General features: G+C 37.5%; 1 protein-coding gene across 2 annotated transcripts in view; it reads right to left on the bottom strand.

Moving 5' to 3' along the window:
* Positions 1-26946, bottom strand: part of man1a2 (mannosidase, alpha, class 1A, member 2) — a 126122-nt gene that overhangs the window by 37577 nt on the left and 61599 nt on the right. The window contains exons 1-2 of one of the 2 annotated variants that reach the window (XM_067443617.1): positions 25764-25902; positions 25551-25647 (exon numbers count right to left, since the gene is read on the bottom strand). In XM_067443617.1, coding sequence (XP_067299718.1) covers positions 25551-25647 — 97 coding nt within the window. In that variant the 5' untranslated portion in view covers positions 25764-25902. Of the gene's footprint in view, positions 1-25550; positions 25648-25763; positions 25903-26946 lie in introns of those variants that run through there. The other variant, XM_067443616.1, reaches the window with a different exon arrangement.

Below are 26946 nucleotides of genomic sequence, written 5' to 3'. Positions count from 1 at the left end.
CGTATGTATTTTCAATGGTATATTATAAACTTACGAGAATACTTTATTACTTGAAAGAAGTAAATATACATTAATGAGCACATATATTTTTGAAAGAACTAAGTGTTTTTAGCTAAGAATAAACTAAAAAAGTTACACAGTGTAGCTTTAAGGCAGAGCATGTTCAGGGAAAAACAAACCAGTGGATAGACTACAATCAAAAAGTATGGGGACACTGACTGTAATATTCTTAAAGAAATTAATAATTTTATTCAGCAAGGATGCATTAAATTGGATTAAAAAACGACAGTGAAGACATAGAATGTTACAAAATATTTCCATTTCAAATAAATGCTGTTTATTGAGCTTTCTATTCAAAGAATCCTGAAAAAACTGTTACCACAAAATAAGCAGCAACTGTTTTTTAACACTGATAAATAAATATAAGAAATGTTTATTGAGCAGCAAATCACCATATTAGAATGATTTCTGAAGGATCATGTGATGCTGAAGATGGAGAAATGATGCCGAAAATTCAGCTTTGACATCAGAGATATATTACATTTTAAAATGTATTAAAATAATAATTATTATGTGTAATGATATTTCCCAATATTACTGTTTTAATGTATTTTGTTCAAATAAATGCAGCATTGGTGAGCAGAAGAGACTTAAAACAAAACAAACTACTTAACAAAAAGTGTATTAACAAAAACACTAGTTAAAAAAAAAACATTGACTGGTAACGTACACAACTGTGTTTATTTCCAGAGGACATTAGAAGAATAATTATAATAGCATGATGCAAAACACTGAAACGTAACACATTAGGTGTGCTCGACTTGAAGTGGCTTTGCGTGGACTGATGAGTGTACGACATCAAAGTACCGTGAGAGTAATTCGAGAGCAGAGGGATCAGTGTGGTTTGGGAACAGGACCAACTTCTTCATTTGATAAGAGCTGATTCAAATGAAGGATTCAGACATCACTTCTCCAGGAGATTAAGATTTAGCTGAAACTTCTCCTTTAACTTAACATCGCCTTTCTGTTTTAATATTTTCAGAGAGCCTAGTTAAAAGTTCAAGATCAGATTTCAGCATCTCTGCCATCCCGCAAATAAAACTCAAGAATGGAAAACTGTCAAGATATGATGCGTGTCATCTCTCTCTCAGTCTGTAGAACTGCATTATCATCCTCATTATTGTCAGCAACTCTCTAAAATTACCCAGCAGCCCACTTAGCTCTTCTAATCTGTCCGGACTACTGCTTTAGTTTGTCCATTGGCACCCCAGATTGGCCCCAGCACATCACAAACCACATTAACACTTCTATAAGCCCCACTTTTAAATCTCTGTCCTATACGTCATTTAAGACTATAGGGTACAATGGGACTAAAGTCTCCACGGGGTCAACGGCTCTTTTGATTTTATTTTCCACTAAACCACAAGATGGCACAAAAACTTGCTTCAGCACATTCCAAAACATCCGCTTTTCAAGATGCACATGGAAATGTGTCTGATCTTTGATGTGATCACAGGCAGCAGCACAAAGTTGATTCTGCGCTCAATTGATCTAATATTTGATGTTTTTAAAAATTTTGTAGATTTAAGTAGCAAATAAGAAACACTAAAATAATTGAAAATATTGTTAAGGTTTGTCAGTTTTGTTCAAGGTAATTATGCAACAGTATGTAAATTAAATTATGTAAATAGTATTGTATTTGGGTAAAAGGCACCCCCTGCTGTTGGGTCAAAAGGCACCATATTTAACATGATAATAAACAGCCAGCTGACTTTTCCACTTGTTGACATGAGATGGTTAGATTCAGATTGTAAGTATCAAATATTAAGTTGGGTGTCCACCTTAGAGATAATCACAATATTTATAATGAAACCATCATATTTAAAAATAGTAAAAATAACTTATTGTTACTACTGTACATTTATATTGGGATCTCCTTCAATGTCTTCAGAATCTTTACATTTTTAATGATTTTGTTTCTATATATTTCTATATTAACATATTTTAATGACAAATTATTTTATTCATCAAAATAAACAGAAAATAGTTCAATACGTGTGCCACATGCTGGTGAGCCTTTATCCCATGTGTGGGGTAAAATGCCCCCTCAACACCCCATAAATTGAGATTTTTAAATAAATAAACCACTTTTATGATTTATTTTCACACACAATCTGTTGTTCCATAAATGTTCAAAACATATATTTTGTTCTGTATTTCATACACTATAGGAGTAGTGAAAAGCACATCTTTATTAAGGTGTGCCTTTAGCCCAGTACCCTACTTAAATTGACTGCCTTCCTCTTTATCGCCTTTCCATTTTATTTTCTACACCTTTTTATTCCACTTTGGAACCGTCACCAAAGATGTATCAGTCCCTCGTCTGTGAGGTCACCTCAAATAAAATAAATCAAACGAATCCAAGACAGTTAATCAAAGTTAAAAAAACTGGCTGCAAATTCATCCTTTACGCCTCACTTCCATAAATACACACAGACCACCTTGACTAAAATCCACACTCTCTGGCACTCTCCTGGACTGGAAATCAAGCCTCATCATACTGAATAAATCCTGAATGGCATTCACACAAGGCTGGCATTCTGGTGGCCAAACTTTGCTGGTGTAAATCAAATTGGACTCAATAAAGTTACTTGGGGAATTCCAGTGGTAATCAGTCCAGGCTTCTTTCTCTGCTTCCTACAAGCCATCTCTTCATCCCACGCTCCCTCCCTTAGTGTCATCTATGCCATTTTCATTTGGTGACAGATTGCTATCTGTTCTAATATGAACACACGAGTGGCAGTCGGCGTGATTTCATTCTTTGGATTCATCTTTTCTTCAGATTCTCCACTGATTCACCTCAAGAGAGAACCAGTGGAGAGGTTTTGAGTGGTTGAGAGGTTTATTTAGTTAAATTCATGGGTGTGTTTGTGTATTTATTTGTACAAATAGACGAGGAGGAGCTTTACTTTTTCATATCCAATCCAAAGGCTTAAGTCAGAAGGCTTTTCCCCTCTATCTGTCTAGTCGCAAAGGTTTATGTCAAGGGAATGGAGCTGGGGAGAGAGCCAAACCCCATCCACATCTAAAAGTTTAGTGCTCACCATTGCTGCTGCCACTGATTTTCCCTGGACCCTGAACGCAACATCTGCTGTGCTCATCAACAAACTGCTCTGGCTAAGGGTGTGTGGGAGAGAACAGTAGAAAGAAGAGGAAGACTAATGAACAAGACACATTAGACCACACAGATGGAGTTGTTGGAGATTTTTTTATCTTGTGTATGTATGTACAGCACAGTATGTTTGTATGTATGTATGTATGTATGTATGTATGTATGTATGTATGTATGTATGTATGTATGTATATATATATATATATATATATATGTATATATATATATATATATATGTATGTGTATATATATATATATATATATATATATATATATATATATATATATATATATATATATATGTGTGTGTGTGTGTGTGTGTATGTATGTATGTATGTATGTATGTATGTATGTATGTATGTATGTATGTATGTATATATATATATATATATATATATATATTTTTTTTTTTTTTTACTCAAACTTGACTTTTTACCCCTATTTTGAAGTTACTATCCTCTGCCTTTGTATTGTTTGCAAAAATTGAGGAGTCATGCCAAGGCAAAAGGCAGTAACTTTCCTATTATCAATATTTGGTTGCTGAACACCATTTACAAAATCATTATAGTAACACCTGTATAAAATCTAGAGATCATAGCATTTATTTTGGATTATTTAACAATTACTTATAGCTGTCTTCTTTTTACTATCATGTGCTTTGTTTGCATTCTGATGGCATTATTAATACATTAAAAATGACAATACCTCTAGTATAGAGTATCTTCAAATGGTGTGCAGCAAAACTTACAGGTTGACTGCTAGCCTAGGTGACACTGAATTATATAAATAAATACAAGATAAGCCTATTTCTATTGAGTAAACATATTAATTTAATGATGGAATGCAAAGATAACACAGATGAACAAATTTAAAATGCCTGGGATTGGAATAAGTGATAACAAATAGTGCCGATGGTTAATCAAGGGTTAAGCTCGTCTCTCACTAATTTCAATAAGACCACATTGACATGCATTATACGAGCAACGGTTGGATTTAAAATAATAATTCTAAACAAACCAGAGCTGTGTCAATCAAAACATTTGAACATACAACAGCTTTACTATACAGGTATTTATACAGGCAGCAATTTTTGGTAAACAGTACAGCATAGTGTGCATTGATTATTACATCAACCACATTTACAGTGTCATTTTAAAATGGAGAGTGGTGGAGATGCAACATTGTAATGTTATGCTCTTCTTGTATTTAGCCCTGAGATATTCCTTACTATCATAGTCAAATGTGACCGTACACCTTAGCTATTTTTTTAATTAAATAAATGTTATTAAATAAACTATATTTTAGTTTAGTAATATTTATTGAATATTTTGAGGAGATCTTTTGGTACTAAATACTATTTATGCAATAATTATGGCATAAATATGGTCCATTAATGACCACTTAAAATATTTTTCTATTTTTCTAATATTTTTCAACCTCCCTCACTGCCACCACCACACATTGCTTTCGAATCTGTGGGAAACACTGTATAGTACAAAAGGATACAGAAGGCTACACAGCTGAATTGTTTTAACATAGATCTGAATGAAAATCGCCTACCTAAAAGGACGACTTTTAGATTGATGTGAACGCCAAGTAGGAATAATGCTCAGAATGCTTGTGGATTGTTGTGGATTAAACATCTCCGATGACGTTCATTGCCATGAATTTTATCGGGTTTACAAGAAAAGGTAAGATATGGATTTAATTGCGAACTGTTACTACTGATTTTATGAGTGATCGCACGCTGTCACGGCATTCGAGTACACACTGGTGCAACCCCAGATTCTCTGACAGGCTGGCGCTGACTGAATATTTTGCATTATGAAAAGATGTATGACAGTACACAGGCTACAATGTAACTTAAACACGGCAAACTTTAATGGACAGTAAAGCAAAGGCGGAATGCCGTAACTGCATGTTGGCGCAGTAACTTCATTTTGACGCATGGCTAAACAAAGGCAGAGTGCCGTGACTCAATTTGAGCGTTCTAAAACAAAGGCAAGAACTGGTGTTATGGTGTCCTGTCTTGGCTTCTCCTGGACTTTTGGAAGTCAATGTTAAGACAACCCATCCTTTTCGTGAAAAAAAAAACAACGGAATTGACTAACGATAATTAGTCAATGCTAAATAAAAGTATTCACTTGGCAAAAAAAAAAAAAAAAAACACCAACTTTTAAACAGTAGTGTTTAAACAGGCTAAAATATAAAGATCTATATGAAGATTGCAATATTGCCATACCAAATTATTTAGCACTTTTAAATTGCTTCAGATCAGACCTCCAGAAAGCCCTACAATTAAGATCCACAAATCAAGCAGCTCCAATTTCAACCTAAGCATCAGTATGGCACGTATATTGTGGGTTTAAACTAAACACCATAAAGCCTAATTGCATTGTGGCTCTATTCTGTATGCAGCATCTCTCTCAAGGAATGTTTTATGATCACCGACTTGTACTCCATAAAGTGAATTGAGACTGAGCACAAAACAAAATAAAAAAAATAAAAATTCCAGAGCAATTTTCACAAATCAGCCAGGAGGCCGAAAGCAATGCTGAACTCTAGAAAGGAGTCAATTGTTTAGCTGGTGAACACAGTTGCTGTTTAGATGCATCTTGATATGAGTAATCAGAAATGAAAGGTTTTAGCGTTTTGAGGGGTCAAGTCATCATGCTCCTGGTGTGTCAGCGCGTGATGAAACTATTACTGACAAATGCTGGGAGTATACAGATGTAGAAAGGCTAAAAGGCACATCTGAATGCCATGTTTACGTAACATCCTTTTGGTGGAAGAAATAAAAATGTCATTTGAAGTAGTGGTATTATTTATAAATATCCTATTTTCCAATTTATTGCTCAGTTTTTAACAAGAAGTAAGCGTAATAGTGATCAAATATTTGATTGGTTGTTTCTAAAACTCCCTTGAATTTATTCTAAACGTGGCATTATGATTTTTTTAAAGCCTGTCTTCATTAAAAAAAAAAAAAAAAAAAAAAAAGAAGCTACCCAGCATTGCCTTCAGTGTCAAAGGTTCATCATAACATTGCGGCATGTGTGTTAAGTATTGCAGACTATTTCATGATGGACAACTTGCCTTTTCCCCCAAGACACTTAACTTCGCTGATGCTCTTGAAATGAAAATCCAACATTAATTTCAAGCTCCAGTGCAGTTAACGCTAAGGATATTAGATGAACCTTTTAAGGTCACAAACTTATTTCTGCATTTCCTCCCCCCGAGAAATCTGAGAAGCACAAGGAGAACGCATCTGAAGCAGAACATGAAACGTACTGTATATTCTGACCAGACAAATCGCTGCACTGTCAGAAGTGATCGCCTTCAATCATTAGACTGGCCCACTAGCGCTCATGTCCACACACACACACACACACACACACACACACACACACACACACACACACACACACACACACACACACACACACACACACACACACACACACACACACACACACACACACACACACACACACACACACACACACACACACACACACACACACACACACACACACACACACACACACACACACACACACACACACACGTGCTGTCTGGGGGCGTGTACATTTGCTGGAAGCATTCGGCTGCGTTTTTCCATCATTTCTGCATTTACTTTTATTTCGTACAGTCTTAGCCATTACTTATCCGTACAGGCTCAGATTGCAAACCCACTAGAGTGTGACTGGAAATGTGGGTGCCGCAAATGAAACTACAGGCTCTGCAGATCTTAGCTGGTGGAAAGTAGCAGCAGGATTCTGTAAATATTGAGAGAACGCAATACTGGAAAGCTTGAGTGTGCGTACTGTGAATCTGCCATGGTTGAGGAATTCTTTTGAAGTTTGGTTTATTGGAAATGAAAACAAAATCACATATATTTGAGCTGTGCGGTTTCCTGAGGATTCTTTCGTCTTGTATTAATCCATTCCAATTTTCAGTTGTGATTTAAAATTACAGTGCTTAATACCACCCGCCTCAATTTTCCAAGACGTAGAAGAAAAATGTCACGCACTGATATTAAAAGAAAAGTTCACTGAAAATCATGTTTAGGACCTCACCCCAATTAAGTGTGTCAGGGAAAGAACAAAATAACGTTTGCCTCATCAAGTATCACGGTCACCAGTAAAGCTAATGAACAGCTCACGGTCCAGTTACATTATGAAATCTGCTGCAATACAGTAAAATGCTAAAGATTACTATAAGCTAGCGGTGCTTCACATACATTTTGTGGACACATACACCAAGTTTTGAAATTGTTTTTGTGTTTTAATGTTTTCTTATGCCAAATAGCAGTGAAAACAGTAATATGAAATATTACAATTACATTTTTTTTTATTGATGTATTGTAAAAGTTTTTTTTTTTTTTTTTTAATTATAACTCTTATGGTAAAGATAATTTTTCAGCATCATTACTCCAGACTTCAGTGTCACATGATCCTAACAAAATCATTCTAATATGCTGATTTGCTGCTCTAGAAACCTTTATTTTTTTGTATTTTTTTGTAGAAACATTTGCCAAGATTCTTTGATGGATATAAAGTTTAAAAGAACAGCATTTATTTTAAAATAGGACTTTTTTTGCAACAATGTAAAAGTCTTTCCTCTTCACTTTTGATCAATTGAATGGATAAAAAAAAAACTAAAAACAATAACATTTTGGATGTATATATATGTGTGTGTGTGTGTGTGTGTGTGTGTGTGTGTGTGTGTGTGTGTGTGTGTGTGTGTGTGTGTGTGTGTGTGTGTGTGTGTGTGTGTGTGTGTGTGTGTGTGTGTGTGTGTAATTACTACCCAATCTCGTAGATGGCAAAATGGCAAAGAATAAAAAAACAACAACTACAGAATAAAACTGAAATAATGACCATCCCTCTCCATTTGATGGTATATGTTTTTCTTTATAAAGCTGGGTGCAGAGTGTTTTCTTTTTTCAGTAGTTGTTGACTGTTGCTTGTTAGGTTGTGTGAAGAGGCATCTTGGGTAAAAGCAAAGGCAGACAGTCCGACATCAATGGCCTTTTATGCAAGACAGTAAGCTATACATCATAGCTAAGATTTTCATATCTGACAGTGTAGACTGGCCATTTAAAATCAGCAGACCACAGCTACCCGTCGGTCCTCATTTACATTACATGTCAAACTGAAATAATACTGCACAAACTCAAGCAAGTCCTTGCACTAATGACGGAGGTCTAAAGCCTGGCCTGGAGTCAGATGTGGCAGGGCAAAAGTGGTCTGCTGGTTCTTTACGAGACAGCTGCCAGAACAGTCACACAGGATTGTGAGCCACAATTAAGGACACAGTACTTCAAAGGTCATCAAATTGCATAAATTGCTTTGGCACTAATGGCTCGTTTCCACCGAGCGGCACAGTTCAGTACGGTACGCAATTTTGTTTCCATTGTCAGAAGTTGTGAATGGTATCCTAATTCTGAACTGTACCGATACCACTTTTTTGGCACCCTTCCATTGGGGTACCTAGCACATTAGTCAGGCACTAAAGTGTTAAGCCAGACTTACTGCAGAAAATTGAATGGTTGACAAGAGAATCGTCACGTGTGCTTTTTCAGCTGTGTTTTTCCTTGCAGCCTGAAACATTCGCTCAAAACAAAGCGAAAGTTGTCATCTTGTGACAACAGCCACATTCCGAGAAGCAAGAACAAGATCTTTTGTATGTCGTTCATTGTTGTTTACTGTGTCACTTTCTTCTGTGCTCGAGAATGGTGCAGATCGCTAACCACACCTATTGTAAGCATACTGTTGCCGTGGAAACGCAAGCCAGAACAGGGTTTACGGTCCCGTATCGTATCGTACTGAACCGTACCGCTCGGTGTGAGCCATTAAAGGGTTACTTCAGCGATTAGCATATGGCTTTGTATCAGTAGAAACCCTGGAGTATATTCAAATGATTGTGCTCCCCCCCTCATATCCCCCTGAGATGAGAGATTTATGCATGTTATTTCTGGAAAATTCCTCCCGTGACGCAAATTGACGATATTTGCGTCATCTTTGAAATGTTTGGCCAGAGGCTAAAGACTACAGCCAGCAGAGGGAGCTATTTCCTCATGTTTTCAACTTGCGTATGGGGGATGGAAGATCACACTCACAGCTCAGCTCACAGCTCAGCTCGCAGCTGCAGGCATTAATTTAAACGAATGCTAAGCAATGTAAGTGTTTTAACTTCTCAAATTAATTTCTATGAAAGTTAAGCTTCCAAAGGCATGAACTGAAAACGCGCCAGACTGAACACACACTGTGAATGTATGCCGCGAATGTGGTCGCGATTACCTCAGCTCTCATCACGAGAGCTCATCAGCTCATTTATGATGTTAAATGTAATCTGACTCCTAATCTGAGTTATTGCTGTGAGACTCACAGGGCAACGAAGCATTCTGGGAATTGGAGTCTTTCATCCCCATGAGACAAAAATCAATTTTCTGTCTTTTCTCAGTCTAGAAAGCACCAAATTCAAAAATAATTTCAAATTTCTACTATATTAATGACCCAGTTTAAATACAGATTCATCTTTCCAGCGCTGAAGTACCCCTTTAATGAGAATCTTATGCTAAGAGTTACAAGATAATTTTCCTCCATGACCAAAATATATTTTACAACTTCGCTCAAGTCTAAAAAATAAAAAAATAAAAAAAATAAAAAAAAGTTTCAAGGCAATTTATTGGCCTCCAAAAGAGTCTTTTACACTTTGATGCAATAATAATACAAAAATCATTCGGAAATTTTGTGTCTGGCTGCAACTTGAGGAAGAGTTTGAAGGCACTATGTGCTCTTTTCACAATGTAACACACACACACACACACACGTACAGGTGCTCTGGTCAAAATAACCCATCGACACTCAAGTCACGTACATTCAGCTCTCAAGGGCACACTAGTGTCTGTCTGTCTCTCATGATCTCTTAATGAATAACTGCACAGACATTTCAACAGCTTATTTCCATCACAGTGTCTCCTTTTTCGCCAAATCTCTGCCTCCCTCCTGCGATCTTCTATCTCTGCTCCGTATGTAATTTTGTGTTTGCTGTGTGCTGTGCTTGCTGTCAGTCACCGGTAAGTGGCTGATGAATATTTACTGAGTCACAGCACTTTGATGAATAGCTGTAGTTGTGATGCCGAGGGAGAGGAGTGATCCCTGTTTCTCAGACACACAGACTCTTGCACCATTTTAATGCTGCAGAGACTCATGGGGCACGGCAATCTGCATGTAGTGCGGCAAGGACAGGGTCGGTATCATGTTAGAGAGTAACCGACTAAAAAAACAAACAATGTCACTGACTTAACTAAATTTTTCAGTGGAAACACTGCAGCTCAGCTATTTTAAAACCAGAGAAGCTCTTCCAGTTAACAGCAATTAGTTGCATGAGAAAAATAATCATAATAATTTGAGTCACTGCGCTCATGCCTGCAATTTTTAAATACTATTATTATATGCCTTCTATCAAATAGGGCCATTTATGAGTATGTTTTGATTCAGCTCAAGCTTCCCCAACACTGGTATGTTATGACTTTTGTTCCACTTTTTCTCCTTCTCAAACTCCATTTTCCATTTCTTTTCCAACTCTTTTTAGTGGTTTGTTTCTAGGTCTCCTTCAACATGTCAAGGGCTTGCGTGCATTCCTGGTGGACTGCACAGAACGTGCGATTTCCCACCTGCGCTTGGCATCTTCTCATCTATTAAAAGTTAAATCCCAGCAGAACCCTGGCAGAGCGGGAAAAGCAGCAGGAATTGAGCTTGAATCAGTCAGTCAGTTGGGAGGGATTGCAGCATTTTCTTTCTGTGCCAGCTGGAAACGTGCTAACTCAAAGTAAGCCTTGTAACACTAAAAAGAGAACAGTAAATAAATACAAGTCACTTCAGAACAGTACTGTGGGCTTCCCTCTGCATATTTTCAAAAACAAATTGTTGGAAGTTTGAACATCTATATATTGTCAATAGGTCTCAAACAAAAACCCTGTAACATTAGGGTTTCCTGACAGATAAATCTAGATAAACTAGTCAATGACAGTAATTTAGGCGACCACCAAGACCTATTCATACTGCAAGCAATCTTGCCTTAAAAGCATTGGAAAGGACTATGAATCTCCTTGAATTTGCAGATGGTGGTACTCAGAAATGCTCCATGAAAGCAGACACAATGCTAGATGTGTAGGCTATACACACACTCGCATGATTTATTGCACTATGCCTCGCGTGAACGCATACAGCCCTACATTTTGCGCATGCTAATTTACGCAGGGTGAGTTCTGTTCTCAAAGAATTCATCAACTCAATCTCAGCGCTGGCATGACCTAACTTATTGAATGCGTTTGCTATCTGCAGGAAGTGGTGTATTGGCTGAGGACGCGAAGTGAAAATACAATTAGCCTGTTTTATGCAGCTGTACTAAGTACTGTAGTGAAGTTTTCCAGGTATTTCAAAACAGCACAGCACCCACATGCATATAACTTGTGTATATAATATTTAAAGGTGCACTATGTAGTATTTTTGCAGTAAAATAGCCAAAAAAACACTAGGCCAGTCAGTGGTATATATTTAGTTAATTTGAGTTCTTACAATATCCCAAATGTTTCCAACTATTTGTAAACGGTGAGAAAATTGCTATTTTAACAAAGGAGCCAGGACGTCTGAGGGAGTCGCCTGTCAACTGCGTCATATCTACGTTACCATCGGTTTCCGGTTTTATTTGACAGAAATGCTTTACTCTTAGCAGTGTGAACAAGCGTCACAGCAGCCGCCGAGCAAACGCACATAGTAACGTCATGACATCCTTTTGTCATGACGGTAGACAGAGCTGCGTTACCTCATACTCATGACCGGAAAAGCAGAAATGGCGCCCGCGACTGTCCCGTCATAATAAAAGTCCTGCAAGCTGTTTGAGTAATAATCGCGCCAGCGGCCTTGCTCAGCTTCACAACACTCGGTCCTGCTCTGCTTCATTCTACAGTAATGTTAATAATCACATCTATGAACATGATTTCTGCTCGAGTCCTATCCCGATTCTTTCCCACCGGCTGTGAGGTGAAGAGCATGTTCCAAGATTCTGAGCTCAAACTTGGCATCATCAAACTATGCCTTTGTTTTGAATAGGTGCCCTCTTGCAGACGGAAAAGTTAAGCCAGGTGTACTTGGCATTAATTGAGGAATATATACACATACACTGCCGATCAAAACGTTTTTGATCAGTAAGTAAAAAAAAATAGTATTAATAATATTTCACAATATTACTGGATTGTTGTATTTTTAATCAAATAAATGCAGCCTTGGTGAGCATAAGAGATGTCTTCTAAAAATATTAAAAATCGTACAGATCAAAAACATTTGATTATAAATATACACATTAAAAATATACACATACATGTATGCCACTGTATTTATTTTTACTGATTACATTTGTATTTTATACATGCATATTTCTCTCCACAAAATGAACAAATTCCCTCTTCAAGTAGTCACACATTTCAGCGATTTAATAAGCCTTAGCTATAAAAGTTACATCTGCACTGTTCGCAGAAAAGAGGCCATTTGAACACAGACGGTTGAATGCATTACAGGCTTTACCAGAAATGTGTCAAAGTGAGACATTTAAGGGAAAAACGCATGACTAAGTGTCTAGCACTGTGCATGCATCAGCGTTTAGCACATGCTTGGGATGTATTCGCGCACAACTGGCATACTTTGCACGCAGATGAGAAAAGCCTAAACCCCAGTGTTAAACTGCTTTGTCTCTGCATTGCAGGAGAGAGCGGTGCTTGCCACCTGCCTGAGCCGAGCCGAGCCGCGCCGCAGTCGCCCCTCTGCAGCCGTATATGAAGTCACCACGGAGAAGACAACATGCCTCAGGTCTCATCCCCACCACTCATTACATCATTACCAGCACAGTGGGTCATGAACTGATAGATCTCTAGACAAAACCCATACACACATGCGCCACGAGCACTAAACTCACATGCTGAGAAGCTTGTGTATACTTCCCCATGTACTCCACAGTCAAACAGAAAATCACACGCATCATTAAGAAAATATTAACCACCTAGGGAACGCAATTTGTTGGGCAGTACCGAGATGCGCATATAATTGGAGATTTCGGCGAGGCTGGTGGCTGATGGGAATTAAGCAAATGAGGTCATAAATACCAAAAATGAATGGAAAAGTCAAAAGCACCATCCGACTAAGGCCATATTCTCTCGTTCTAATCCCTTGTCTTGACACAACTCCCTTAGTCATCCATTTCCCTCCTCTTCCTTTCATTATCATTGTCTGCACCTCCACAACCTGAATATGATTCTGCATGTGTATGATGCTCAGAAGGTCATTGATATCCTGGAAATATAATTTAATACTAAAGCTGTTATTTTCCAGCCTGTAATATTGTTATAGTAAATACATTATTAGAGCATTACGTTATGCTCAGCTCTGAAATATTTCATCTGCGACATTTGCTCTTCGCAAATAGCATCTTACAAATCCCAAACAGCTGTAATTGTCATGGCAATTCACTGTACAACTCACTGTTGTTGATAATTCAACAACATTACCAAAGCACCGATAGCAATATAAATGCCCTCAGTTCAATGGCTTTGTTTACTAAATATTTAATTAATTATATACAATATTTGCTGAGTCCAACTGCGATTATATTTATTTCACTAGCACGAATGACTGAGTGAATGATAACAATGATAACTTTTAAACTATTAAAGACCTACTGTGAGCTACAAGGTTGTTTGGTTTGTTGTTAAAGCCATCAGTCTGTATTAGTTCAGCTATTTTCTTAAATAAATGTGGAATACCATAAACAACATTACTCATAATTCTGCAAAAAAACTCCACTAATGGGACAAATCGCAACAAGCTAGTGCCTACTCGTCTTAAGATTAATTAATTACGGGACTTTAACGCGTTAATTAGGATTAACTATGCAAAAAATAAATACATTTTTTTAACCACACTTATTTTTGCACTGCAGAACGTTTTTCAATGAATGTGTTTCGACGGACCGATTATACTGCAACACCAACTAGCGTAGCGTTCATAAGTCACGACAACAATGAACATGAACGAAGAAGCTGATGAGACCACTTTGCTTGGCCCCGTGGATGGGAAATTTTGTTTTAAAAACGAAAGGATTTAAGCGTCGACAAGAGCATGGTTGTGTGCAACCTATACAACAAGGAATTTGCGTATCACCGCCGCACATCGAGCCTCAAATATCACAAATATGCTTTTGCTACACTTAATGGCAAACATTGCACTGGTCTGCTGGACTGAAATAAATAAACAATATTTTGTTGATTAAGCTTATGCATTCAGTCATTTCATAAGCTTCAGTGTATTCAGTCAATGGTATAATAAAAATCCATGTGAAAAATTACTTCTCACTGTTCTCAGGTCAAATATTTATATGCAATTAAAATGCGATTAATTTCAATTAATTAATTACAAAGCCTCTAATTAATTAGATTAATTTTTGTAATCGAGTGTATATATATACACACACACAGACACACACAATTCCCAGAATGCTTCGCTCCCTATGAGGCCATTGCCAAAGCCACCTACTAGATTACTGGATAACTTTCCCACCGCGACCACGTTCATAAAATCAGTTCAGTAAGAGAATAGACACTACTATTAAAAACTGAGCGTATCTGTTCAATATAATGTGATTTAGCTGCTGAGGGAGTGTCAGCACAAGCACAGGAGTCAGATTACATTCACCATGATGAATGAGCTGAATGAGCTCTCGTGATGAGAGCTGAGGTAAACGCGACTGCGCTCGAGGCATACATTCACAGTGTGTGTTCAGTCTGGCGCGGTTTCAGTTCATGCCTTTGGAAGCTTAACTTTCTTAGAAATTAATTTGAGAAGTTGAAACACTCACTTAGCTCCACCGGCCGCACATGAATGTGCGTGAATACAGCTGCAGCTGTTAGCTGAGTGCTGTGAGTGCGATCTTCCATCCCCCATGCGCGGTTGAAAACCTGTGGAAATGGCTCCTTCTGCTGGCTGTAGTCTTTAGCCTCTGGCCAAAAATTCCTCAGATGACGCAAATTGACGATATTTGAGTCATTGGAGGAGATTTTCCAGAAATAAAATGCATAAAACTCGATATGAGGAGGGGGGAGAGAGACAATCTTTTGAATATACTCCAGGGTTTCTACTGATACAAAGCCATATGCTAATCACTGAAGTAACCCTTCAAGCTATTTTTATTTTAATACATCTCTTTATAGGCCCTATCGGTTGCACGAGGGGAAACTTAAACTTTTCCTTCCACTTAAGAAAAGTTGTAGGCGAGAAGGGTCGTGCACTTTTAAACACTTTTTAATTTAATATATATCTTTACATAAATATTATTTTCTACTTTAAAAAAAAAGATGATTTGTATCGCATGTCAAAACGCCAAACTGCTGAAATCACGTGACATTGACGATCCATCACATTATACTCCACACATTATACTCCATCATGTTTATTGCAGTCTCAAAACTCTGGCCAGTTGATAATACCTAGAATATCTTAATCAACTGCAGGCGGTCGATCCTTTTCCTACTAAGCACCTAAACTCTGGAATAGTCTTCCTAGTATTGTTTGGGAAGCAGACACACTCTGTCAGTTTAAATCTAGACTTAAAATGCATTTCTTTACAATGGCATACACATAGAACATTTTTAACGTTCATAATTCAAATTAATTGACTGATTGTTAGACTGCATTAACTAGGTCAGCCAGAACTGGGAACACTTCCCATAACACCTGATGTACTCGTTACATCATAAAAAGAGTGGCATCTACGCTAATGTTAGTCTCTCTGTTTATCCCGAGGTTTATCCCGTATCCGGGCTGTGTCCAGATCAGATGGTGGAGTGTCTGCTGAGACCGTGTCAATTGGTGTCTCCTCTGAATTTGCCTCACCGGCACGTCATGCTCAAAAAACCCGCCTCCGGCGCAATAACTCCGATCTTTCAAGTATTCATATTCTTGTGTAATCGACGCACCATCCAAAATAAACCTGTCTATTGCGTGATACCCTGAAATTTGTAATATTCTGATCTAATATGATTTCTGATCTGTAAGGTTGCCAGAATAATAATCATACACGGTGTGTTAATAGGCCAGAGGAGAACTGGCACCCCGACTGAGTCTGGTTTCTCCCAAGGTTTATTTTTCTCCATCATGTCCTGATGGAGTTTTGGTTCCTTGCCACTGTCGCCTTTGGCTAGGCTTGCTCAGTTGGGGACACTTAAATTATGATCAAGTTATTCAACTAATTATACAAATAAAATTTATAAATTAGGTTTTATTTAATTTTATAAACTAGAATACTGATCTGAAACATTTGTCGCTATATGATAAATTAAAATAAGCTGATAACATCACTGTTTTCTCCAGAACGACTGTACAGCCAAATCTAATTTTGTTGCAATATTGTCCTGTTGGGGACTGTGAAGTTGCTTTGACACAATTGTGATTGTAAAAGCGCTATATAAATAAAGTTGATTGATTGATTGATTGATCTGAATACGCTGATTCATAAACATTTGAATCTTTGTTTTGAATTTGGCCCATCACTATATGAGTCGTTATTTAGTTTTGTTTTGCGCACAAAAACTATTCTCGTCACTTCTTAAAATGATTTTAGAGCCACTGTAGCGAGATAGACTTTTTAACGACGTCTTTAGTGCCCTTTATGGGTCTTGAGAGGGGAAATGACATTGGTGTCAATGGAGGCCTGTCTGAGCCATTGGAATTTAACAAAAATAACAAAAAAGGTTTTACGGGTGTCGAACAACATTAGGGTAAGTAATTATTGACAGAATTTTTGTTTGAACTAACCCTTTAAGAAGAGCTGTGCACTTTTAACCACATTATTTTAAAAGCCTATGTCTATTTACATATTTTTTTATACTTAAAAACACAAATTTTGTAGCCTAGAAATCTAGACGCACCCTAGCGGCAGCACATTTTAACTGCCCGCGAGTGTCGTCTAGGAACTCTCAATACCCTTCTGAGCTGTATTCCCCTCACTCTGGACGGGCCAATCAAATCGTGTATAGAGTCGGCGAGCGGGGCCATAATGACGACGGCCGAGTTGCGTTTGCGTACTTCTAGTAAACACAGAAACTGGCGAATGGCGGCGGTCTTTCGAATCAGCTTTGACTGCGACTCTGGAAGACTTGGAGTTAAGCTTTTCTCTGAGAAAAGAACAAAGAACGGCACTGGAGTCATTCTTAAAAAGGGAAGATGTGTTCGAAGTTTAGCCGACCGGATACGGCGAATGTTTAATCTATCAATAAGCTCTGTTTCACCTTCGTTGCTCTGGTTGGTGTAGCGCTATCCTATCGCGTGCAGAGGGAGTTTGAAAGACAACCGTTTATCCCGCCCCTCGGATTGAGCCCTGTCAATGGTGAGTTTCCAGACCAAACAACTTGATGTGGGTCTGGCTTGTCAGGCTAATAATTTTGTTATTTTTCTGATGAATTACTCATCCGTGCTTCCAATAGGTTGCGTGCACTTTTCTCAATCCATTATAGAGATGTCACAGTTTGATTTTTAAACGGTCGTTCATGTAGCCTAGTTCATATGACCAGTTTGCAATATTTCAACAACATAGTTTATTTTGAAGCCTATGCTGTTTTGTCGTACAAAATAAAATATTTTAAGTTAAATGCAGAGTAGACAATATAAAAAAGACAAGTTAATATTGTGTAGATCAATATTTGTGTAGCCTACCTAACAGTATTTTCACAGACGTCACATCTCCCATAGACTACAGTAGCCTATTTAAAATTAAATATATATGCACCAGTTATATTCTTAATTTAACTTACAGAGCTTTACCTGCAAAGTGTTTAGGTTAACTATAGAAGAGACCTGGAAGACCACTCGCAAGACTCGCAACGGGGCGCGGGGCATCAGGATGGTTGTGCTCCATCGGGATCAGCACAACCCTACTGTACATTACGATGAACTTAAATGCACATTAAGTGAAAGGCACTTAGAAGATTATACACACTAATTTTCCCCTGGCCTTAATTTGAGACCGGCCTTTATTTGTTTGTGCTGACCATGCCCCCGGCCACTATCAGAGGCAATTCTTTGACTACAGGCTTTTATTTGAGGAATTACGGATATGATATAAATATAAAATCAATATTTAAATAAAAATTTCTCAATTTTTATTTTGATTATGTGTGATTCATTGCTTCTTGGGACTGTAATTCCTTCCCTCATTAAAGCCTTTAAGTACGACTTTGTACCTTTGTCTGATTGTTAAATACAAGAAATCAGAAAAGGTTCTATAAAAACCTGGAGGAGAGAAACACAAATTACCAGTTATTCAACCCACCTCTAACCTAACATTAGAGGCTCTAGATGCCGAAACACCAGCAAGTGACCAAAATCACTGAGTGTGAATACGGCTTAAGCCAGTCAGGGAAAACTCTCATTTTATAACACGGCTCCTTGTGGATTGTGCTCTTTTATTCCTGGGAACAGATATGCGGGACAAAAACAACCCGGTTATGGACAATGGTCTGAGCACCAGAGTAACGGCAAGTGTCCTCTGCTGATTATCTGCAGGCTGGTCGGTATTGATTAACCAGAGCACTGATTAAAGACTAAGTAGTCTGAATGCTCTGCCTCTTATCAGCCAGCATACGCATTCTGACCTCAGCTAGCCCTGCTGTTGCTATGGCAACAACACTGGACGTCTGGATGACGGAGAACACAATGACCCGTTTCCAGCTGCGGGTCTGGAGGGCTGTGCCCAGGCTAAAACTGTCTGGATTCTGCCTTCCTGCTCTCTCTCTCTCTTCACACATCAGCACAGGATAAGACAACTTCCTGCTCAATGTGTGAAGGGTTCAAACCGAGGCTAAGCTTAATGAGTTCCTTCAGCCATAGCATGGTGGAAAGAAATGCAAACAAAGCTTGACCATTTAGGAAAATAAAAACCTCTAGGTTTCCATTGTCTGCTGAAAACCTATAATGGCGTAATCTTTAAAAATGCTGCATTCAGCCTGTTGGGTTCACTTTTTTTGGATTATTTTTGTTATTTTACTCAGGTGCTGGAAGCTTTTGAGTAACTCAGCTACTGGTAAATTTAACTGACAATACGCCTGGTAAATGTAACCCAATGGTGGGTATGAGCGAACCAGTTAAAACCGGATACATTTGTCAACAGATGCTTTGTGTTCTGTTCTGAGAGAAAATGTCCATAGGGGAACTTTCCTGAATTAATTTAAGGTTTGTATTACATTGTTTATCTCACAGATTATTACTGTAGAAAAACGCTTGAAGTATCACATTATAACTTGTTTATTTGCATGTCCGTCACAGCTAACATCTGCTCGGAACGCTAGCCTTCTACGCAGAATATACCAGATCTACACAAATGACACGGCACCATATGGAAGCTTGACCTCCTGCCAAACGAATGGCACAACTAGGGCTGGCATACAACGTGACATCACTGTCATTTCATGTAACAAAGCTGCAATGCGTATTCAGATATGTAAGACTGCATTATGGTTTAATATTAATAGCTTCAATATTAGGTTGTGTGACCCAGAACAATGTCAAACAATAATCTGGTTTAATGTATAAATCCCAACAAGCTGGGTCAACATAATCCAAAACGCATCACAATTTTCAACAAAAATATTAAGATACACAACTGTTTTTTAATTAAGATTTCAACATAGATGAGAAATGTTTCTTGAGCACTAAATCAGCATATTAGAATGATTTCTGAAGGATCATGTGAGGCTGCAAGACTGGGGTAATGATGCTGAAAATTCCACTTTGACTTCACGGGAATAAATTGCATTTTATAATATAAAAGATTATTTTAAATTAGGGGTGGGTGATATGACAAATATCATACCATTTATTTTCAGACTGGATCATGAGCCACAAACTTTTGTTGTTTTTAAAAACTATATAATATCTTATTATTTTATCTTTTTTTGTATTAAAAATAAGAACAAAGAAGCAAATTACAGGACAAATACTATATAAGATACAAATGAAAAAGTGTTTTAATATTTTCAGCTACAGTAGCTATATTTAAAATTAGCATAAAAGCAAGAAATTAAATCTAAAATTAAAACACTATATAGACTTCACTTAATTAATTAAAAATACACTGATTCTTAAAGCTACTGATATTTGGTCAAGAGCAGCGAGTGATTTTCTCTTTGTATTTTGTTGTTTGGTTAACAGTAATGACAGAGTAGCGGGTATATTAGGCTGCTGTCACTAAGATCAATTGCACAGATCTAACTGATCTATGCTGACACACATCCAAACGATTTACATTCACTTATGATATAAATGACAGTTTATGTAAACTGTGTGTATTTAATAGATTAAATGCAATAAGACACAAAACAGAAATTAGCTTGGTATTAGCTTATAGTGTGCATGCGCTTCAGGAGTATACGCTCAGAAAATCTGCATGTGACTGAGGCTTTAAAACACATTTAAATAATAAACTTTTGTGATGACAAAGAACTACAATGTCACGTGAGTGTAACTGTATTTACTGGGATATACTGTACACACAACATTAACGTTTGCTTAACATTTTATGTGAAAGTACACTGTGTTGCACATTATGTTGGGATGGTGGTGCCAGAACTTTACCTGACTATGATCTCTCTTCAAAAGGCAGATTGTCATTTAAAAGACATTTTAATCGTTTATACCGTAATTTAACATATATAAAATACGTATAATAATGCGTAATTTACATACAATTTACATACAATTTATATACAATATTAGCCTCTTGTCTTTTTTACATATAACCTATAAACCAAAATTTATATCATAATATCGTACAACTCTATTTTAAATTGTAATAATATTTTACATTACTGTTTTTACTGTATTTTTTTATCAAATACATGCAGCTTTGATGAGCATAAGAGACTTAAAAAATGGCAAAAAATATATTTACAGACGACAAAGTTTTGAATGGTAGTGTAAATCAACTTTATATCAAACATTAAATCATAATACATCAGAAACCGAGCAGCAGGCACTCGCTCCTCAGTGTGAGCACTTGTTTACGTGTGCTTATTTTTAAAATTATGTTATCGCATGCGTAAAGGTGGCAGTTGGGTTATGCAATCTGACCCTGGGGTCCGGTCTGAGAATATTCCCCGCAAACAGGGTGTTTGTTTGCAGATCAAAATTCATACCGTCAGCGATCTGTCCAGACAGTGCCAACTAGCAGCAGAGTCTTTGGCTTTTATGGGTCAAATGTTTTTACACACACACACACACACACAAAGAAAATCAATGGATGTCGATTGGAGGATCGATATGGGTAAGTCCCTTTCCCACCGCAACAGTAAGCCACTGGAATGTTCAGAGTCCTTTTGACCAACACATCAGATGTACAGTCAAGAGGTCAAAGCTCTAGTGTGAAAAAGTTAAACTGAACAGTATTCTTAAACAAGGTTTAAACACGAAAGGTAATGCATTCTAAGACCGTGTCAATTGAACATTTCTTGGGGTCTACTGCAATGTCACTTGTGTCTTTAAAGGTTCGCCCTAAAATGAAAAGTTGTGGTTTTGGATCCCACTGAATTTTCGCTGTATGGACAGAAAGTTAAAATGTCATCTTTTGTGTCCGTTTAGTATGACACGAAGGTGAGTATAATAATAATAAAATAGTACAATAAAAAGTTCAGATTCACCTCACAAATGTTAAGGATGTTGCATTTCGTGCTTCATGTTTTTGTGAATTTTGTATATTGTCCCTCGGCTTTGTCTGCAAAATTGCAATGATTTAGCTAAAGGCTGAATGTTTGCACCAACATTTGAGTTTTAAAGTCATGTCCACCAAGCACATGTTAGGTAAATTAACGATAAATGAACTGACAGATACTCAACAAATTGGATAAAAACTATAACCTTTTCTTGCACAAACTATCATAATCCTCACAAAAGCCTTTGCGGATTATGTGTAATAATGGGAACGTCGCTCACAGAAAACAGAATAAAGTGCAACAGTAATTGTTTTGACATTTATTGTTGAAGGTGCTGGATGTGTTACAAAAGCAGTGCTTTGACAGAGTAGCTGCAGTATTTTAAAGGAGATGAATTTAGAAACAATCCTTTGCAGAGCGTTTCAGCTATCTTTGAAAAGTTTTAGTGGTCAATAAAAGCAACGAGACAAGCTGAGTTTTAGCATGCTGGCTTCATCTATGTTTCTCAAATCACTACAGCTTAAAATATTACAGCTAAACTACTAAGAAAAAAAGTCGAAATAAAACTCGCTCCACTAACCAATTATTTAGTTGAACGATCCATCCAAACCCCACACGTAACCCCCCCACCCAACATGCTGTCAGATTGATAAAATACATCAGCTAATATCATAGACGTTGGGTGGGCATTTTAAATTCAGTCAACAGAATCTGACATTATGAAACTGTCAGCAGTAACAGCTCACTCATTAATAATGGCTCTATATATAGTTTAGGCAGCTTTTCTATTGCAGGCATGCCAAAAAAAACAAAAAACCTAAACAAGCTAGTCTTTTTATATGTAAATATTATATTAAGTATATTATTCACTGTATATTATATACATACTATGGGGCTGTTGAATGCTTGATTCTGATTCCGTGTGCAATTATTTTCCAGTATACACACTGCTAAAAAAGTTCTTGCTCCAAGTATAGTACAGACATGGAAACATATGAGCACAGAAACTCGTCAGCACTGCCCCGTGACTTCATTATTAAAATAGTTTAGCAGCTGAAAGCCTACATGGCATTTCTCGGTAGCGAGGTAGTAAAGTTGCTGTTCTTGAAACAGTTAAACTTACATCTACGGTATTAGTAGTAGTAATTCACACAGTTTTAAATCAATCTCTCTCCCTTGCTCTAATAACGGCATTGGTCTGAATATTGAGGGCTCAAGCTTTCATCATTAGATCTAAAATCATATTTTGGAATTGGCAATGGAGGCTTGGGATATGTAAGAATTTTAACAGAAACAGAAATCTGACAAGGGTCTTTAAATAAAACATCTGAACAAAGTTTTGAGGTGTGATAGTATAAGTCGAATAAATTAATCTGGGTCATTGAATTATGCCACAAAAATAATCAATGCGTCAAAATGTTGTTGCATCGCTACTTCATGTGTGAACATTTTTCTAATAATTCAATGGCCCATAGCGAATTATTTCACACACTTTTCTATTTTAGGCTAGCCAAAAACATGTATTTCCTCATTTGATTTTCATCTGAGTATGTGAACACCATTAAATTAAGTCAGGATAAAGAAATTAAAAGATCCCAACTAGGCAGACAGCAACATCGGCTCAACCAATGACATGAGCGCCACAGCTTATATAAACGGTCAGATTGAATCTAGGAGTATTTGTCTACTCTTGAAGACAGGACTTCAGATGAAGCAAAGCACACTGTGTTCTGCCAAAAAATGGGAGGATGTAAAACGAGTTTAAACAGTGTATCTGAGAGAGAAACTTCTGGAAAAGAAGAGCAAAGTCATCCAGAAGTGTTCCGTCAGTCTCTCTCCAAAATACACCCAAGTGCGTTCACACAGAGTGATCAATACATGTACGGCTGAGGTGTTCATTTCACAATCCACATGTGAGGTAGAAACCGAGAGAGACTTATTAAATATGAAAGTGAAGTGTGAAAGACACCGCACTGCAGCAGTGCTCCCCTGTTCTTCCACACTCTCTCTCCTTCTCATATCTTTGTTCTTCAAAAGCTCCCTCTTATTTTGTTTAAAACACAGCACTGCCTCATGGATCTCAATGGTCTCTCAGAGAAAGAACAAATAAAACCTAACCAGAAGTTTCACAGGAAGACTGAGGCTGAAGTATTTAAAAATTATATTAAATGGCATTGACAAAACATTTAAGCAATGTTATTAATAAATATTTAATTGTAAAAAAATATAACATTAGTTATTATTGCATACATTTAATTTGCATTTATCAAAAAGTTAAAAAGTGAATAGGTCCTATGAACATTAACTTTTAACAACATCACATCTTGGGGAATTAAGGACGTGCAATGGTTTCACGGTAGCTGATCCTATTAGGAAACAGACAGAACTATTTATTTTAAACTAGGACTGCGCGATTAATCATAATGAAACCGGATGCGATTTGGCAAAGTCTACAATTATTTTACGTGCAACTTATCAGTGAAGCTCTTCTCTGTGATCAGTAGTAAATGCTGCTCTATGTTAAAGCCAGAGGGCGCTCTCGTGTAGAAACTACAAATATGCAGAAGAATGATGATAAACATCCTTCCAGGAAATCCCTATATGGGCATCATACTATCACTGTGGCTGAATAAACAGAAGATTAAAACACTATGATTAAACAAGACTAATAAACACACGACTACAACAATATATGGTTATCTGAGTCCATTTAAGCCTTCTGAGATATTTTCATGATAATAAAGTACACTCTAAAAAATGCTGGGTTGTTTTAACCCAATGTTGGGTCAAATATGGGCTAACCCAGCAATTGGGTTATTTTAACCCAGCGATTGGGTTGATTTAATCCTGCGGTTGGGTTAAATATTTGCTTAATACTAAAACAACCCAACTGCTGGATTAGTCCATATTTGACCCAACATTGGGTTGCTTTTTACTCAGAATTTTTTAGAGTGTAGATGTATAATTCAGTGCTAGTTGACATAGCCTTTATCACTGTGTAGAATACTATGAAATATTTTGTATGCCTTATTCTAAGAGCCACATCATCTCACAGAAGGATGTCATTATGAAGAGAGTTTGGAGTAAAACCATGTTATTAAATGTTCTCTTTTGTTGGACAAAAGGTTTAAAAGTGCTTCTCATGTTTGAAAAGATGTTTGACGCGTATTTTTTCAAATGCACTTTATAAGCGACTTAAACTCGCAGTTCTTTCAGATAGAGCAGCATTTACTATTGATCACAGAGCTGTGCTTCACAATAAATAAAATTGCAGCCTTTGCAATTTCATAATCACACTAAGCCAAATCGGTTTAAGCGTGATTTATCGTGCAGCTCTATTTTATACTATTGTTTTCCCCTGCTTTTCCCACTCGTTGAATCTTCTTTAGCTCTGGAGCTGAGAGCCAGTGATAAACAACACACCCAAACAAACAGAGAAATTATTAGGGAAGGCGAACTGCGCAAGCACGTCTTATCGTTTTAGGGTGTGAGTTATAGACGGCGCACAAAAGTGGATATAGATGGAAATGTGTCTGTCCTTACCACAATGAACCAAATCATCTGACAAGAGCAGTCATTTACATGTAAATGAGACTTCAACATGCATGTGTGCTCCTTACTTACCGAAGATATTGGTGGAATGTCCTTTCTTGGCAAGGGGTTTGAGCTCGTTGTGGCCCCAGCCATATTGCCTGTAGCTGTCCCACGCATGTTTCATCATCTAGGACAGAAATTACGAGAAGTTAGCCTTATCCATGAACACCAAAAAGTCTGGTGGATATCAAAATTACAGCACCACATCCTACTGATGCCTGCCTTCATGTCATCATCGCAAACCTTTTAAAAATGCCGGCAGGAAACAACTCCATTGTTCAATGCAAAATGTAGCAACATGAAAGCCAAAATGCTGTTTGGTCCGATAAAGAACAACGCGTTTTAACATGGGATGCACAAAGGCCTTTGATGTAAAAGATGAAGCGTTGCATCAGCGATGTCCTGTTACCCAGAAGTCCCCACTGTGACCGTGACCGCGTCTGCTGCGCTGTCATTCCCCTTTCAGGTCACTGGCCAGCAGCACCCTGTCGATGTATCTTCACTCTGTGCATGTGTGTTTTTCTGTTTTTTTTTTCTACTGAGGAAAGATGAATGGACACAGTGTGTGTCTGCGTCTCTAAGCGTGTCTTTGTCTCAGCTGTGGCTCTAGGCACGCTCTCTCCGAGCTCTCGCTCACATCCATTAAACGGCTGGCTGAGATTCAGCTCCGAGCCACTCCACATTTAGACATGTCTTCAAACATTACCACTTGGAGGAATACTTCCTCCAAAAGCAGAAACCTTGTGACAAGAATGATAAGGTGCGTGAAAAGCAAACGGATGGAATTATAGTTCTGCTCCAAAACGTAGTGAGCTGCATTGCTGTCTACAGCTTACAGTATATAGGCTATTACCTTCTAAAGCTCAAAGTATACTTCAGTTTTTAGACACACGCTAGGGTATCTGTACAGTGCGAGCGATGTAAATTTCGTCATATATTACGAGCACCTGTGTGAAGGAAATTAAGAGACACACAACTCTAATTTAAATCAGTACAAAGACTTTTTTATAAGTCATAACTTTCTGGAGAGAAATAGCACTGATGCTGGACAAAGATGAAACCAAATAGTGCGGATGTGTCGCCCACCTGTGTTCGCATTAGTAATGGGCGATATAAACCATACAAAATTGGCCTACGACAGAGACTTTAATTATATTGCACGAGATAATGCACGTTGATGATGGACTCTACCGGTGAAATTTAGAGCCACGAGCTGCAACTGATTGCAACGCATCATCGTATTGATTCATTTTTGAGCATGATGCTAATGGTCTAATACGATTCAATGATGTATGCTAAGCTATGCTAAAAGTGCTACCACCAGATACAGAGATCAGCTGAATGGATTCAAAAATGTAAAACTCAACTGTTTAACTCGAAGGGACTTGGAAAATCAACCTATATCAAAAAAGTGGAGTGTTCCTTT

This window comes from Pseudorasbora parva, chromosome 5, assembly GCF_024679245.1.
Source record: "Pseudorasbora parva isolate DD20220531a chromosome 5, ASM2467924v1, whole genome shotgun sequence".
Lineage (NCBI taxonomy): Eukaryota > Metazoa > Chordata > Actinopteri > Cypriniformes > Gobionidae > Pseudorasbora > Pseudorasbora parva.
Note: the sequence above shows the minus strand (reverse complement) of the source record. Positions and strands in the feature narration are given on the sequence as shown.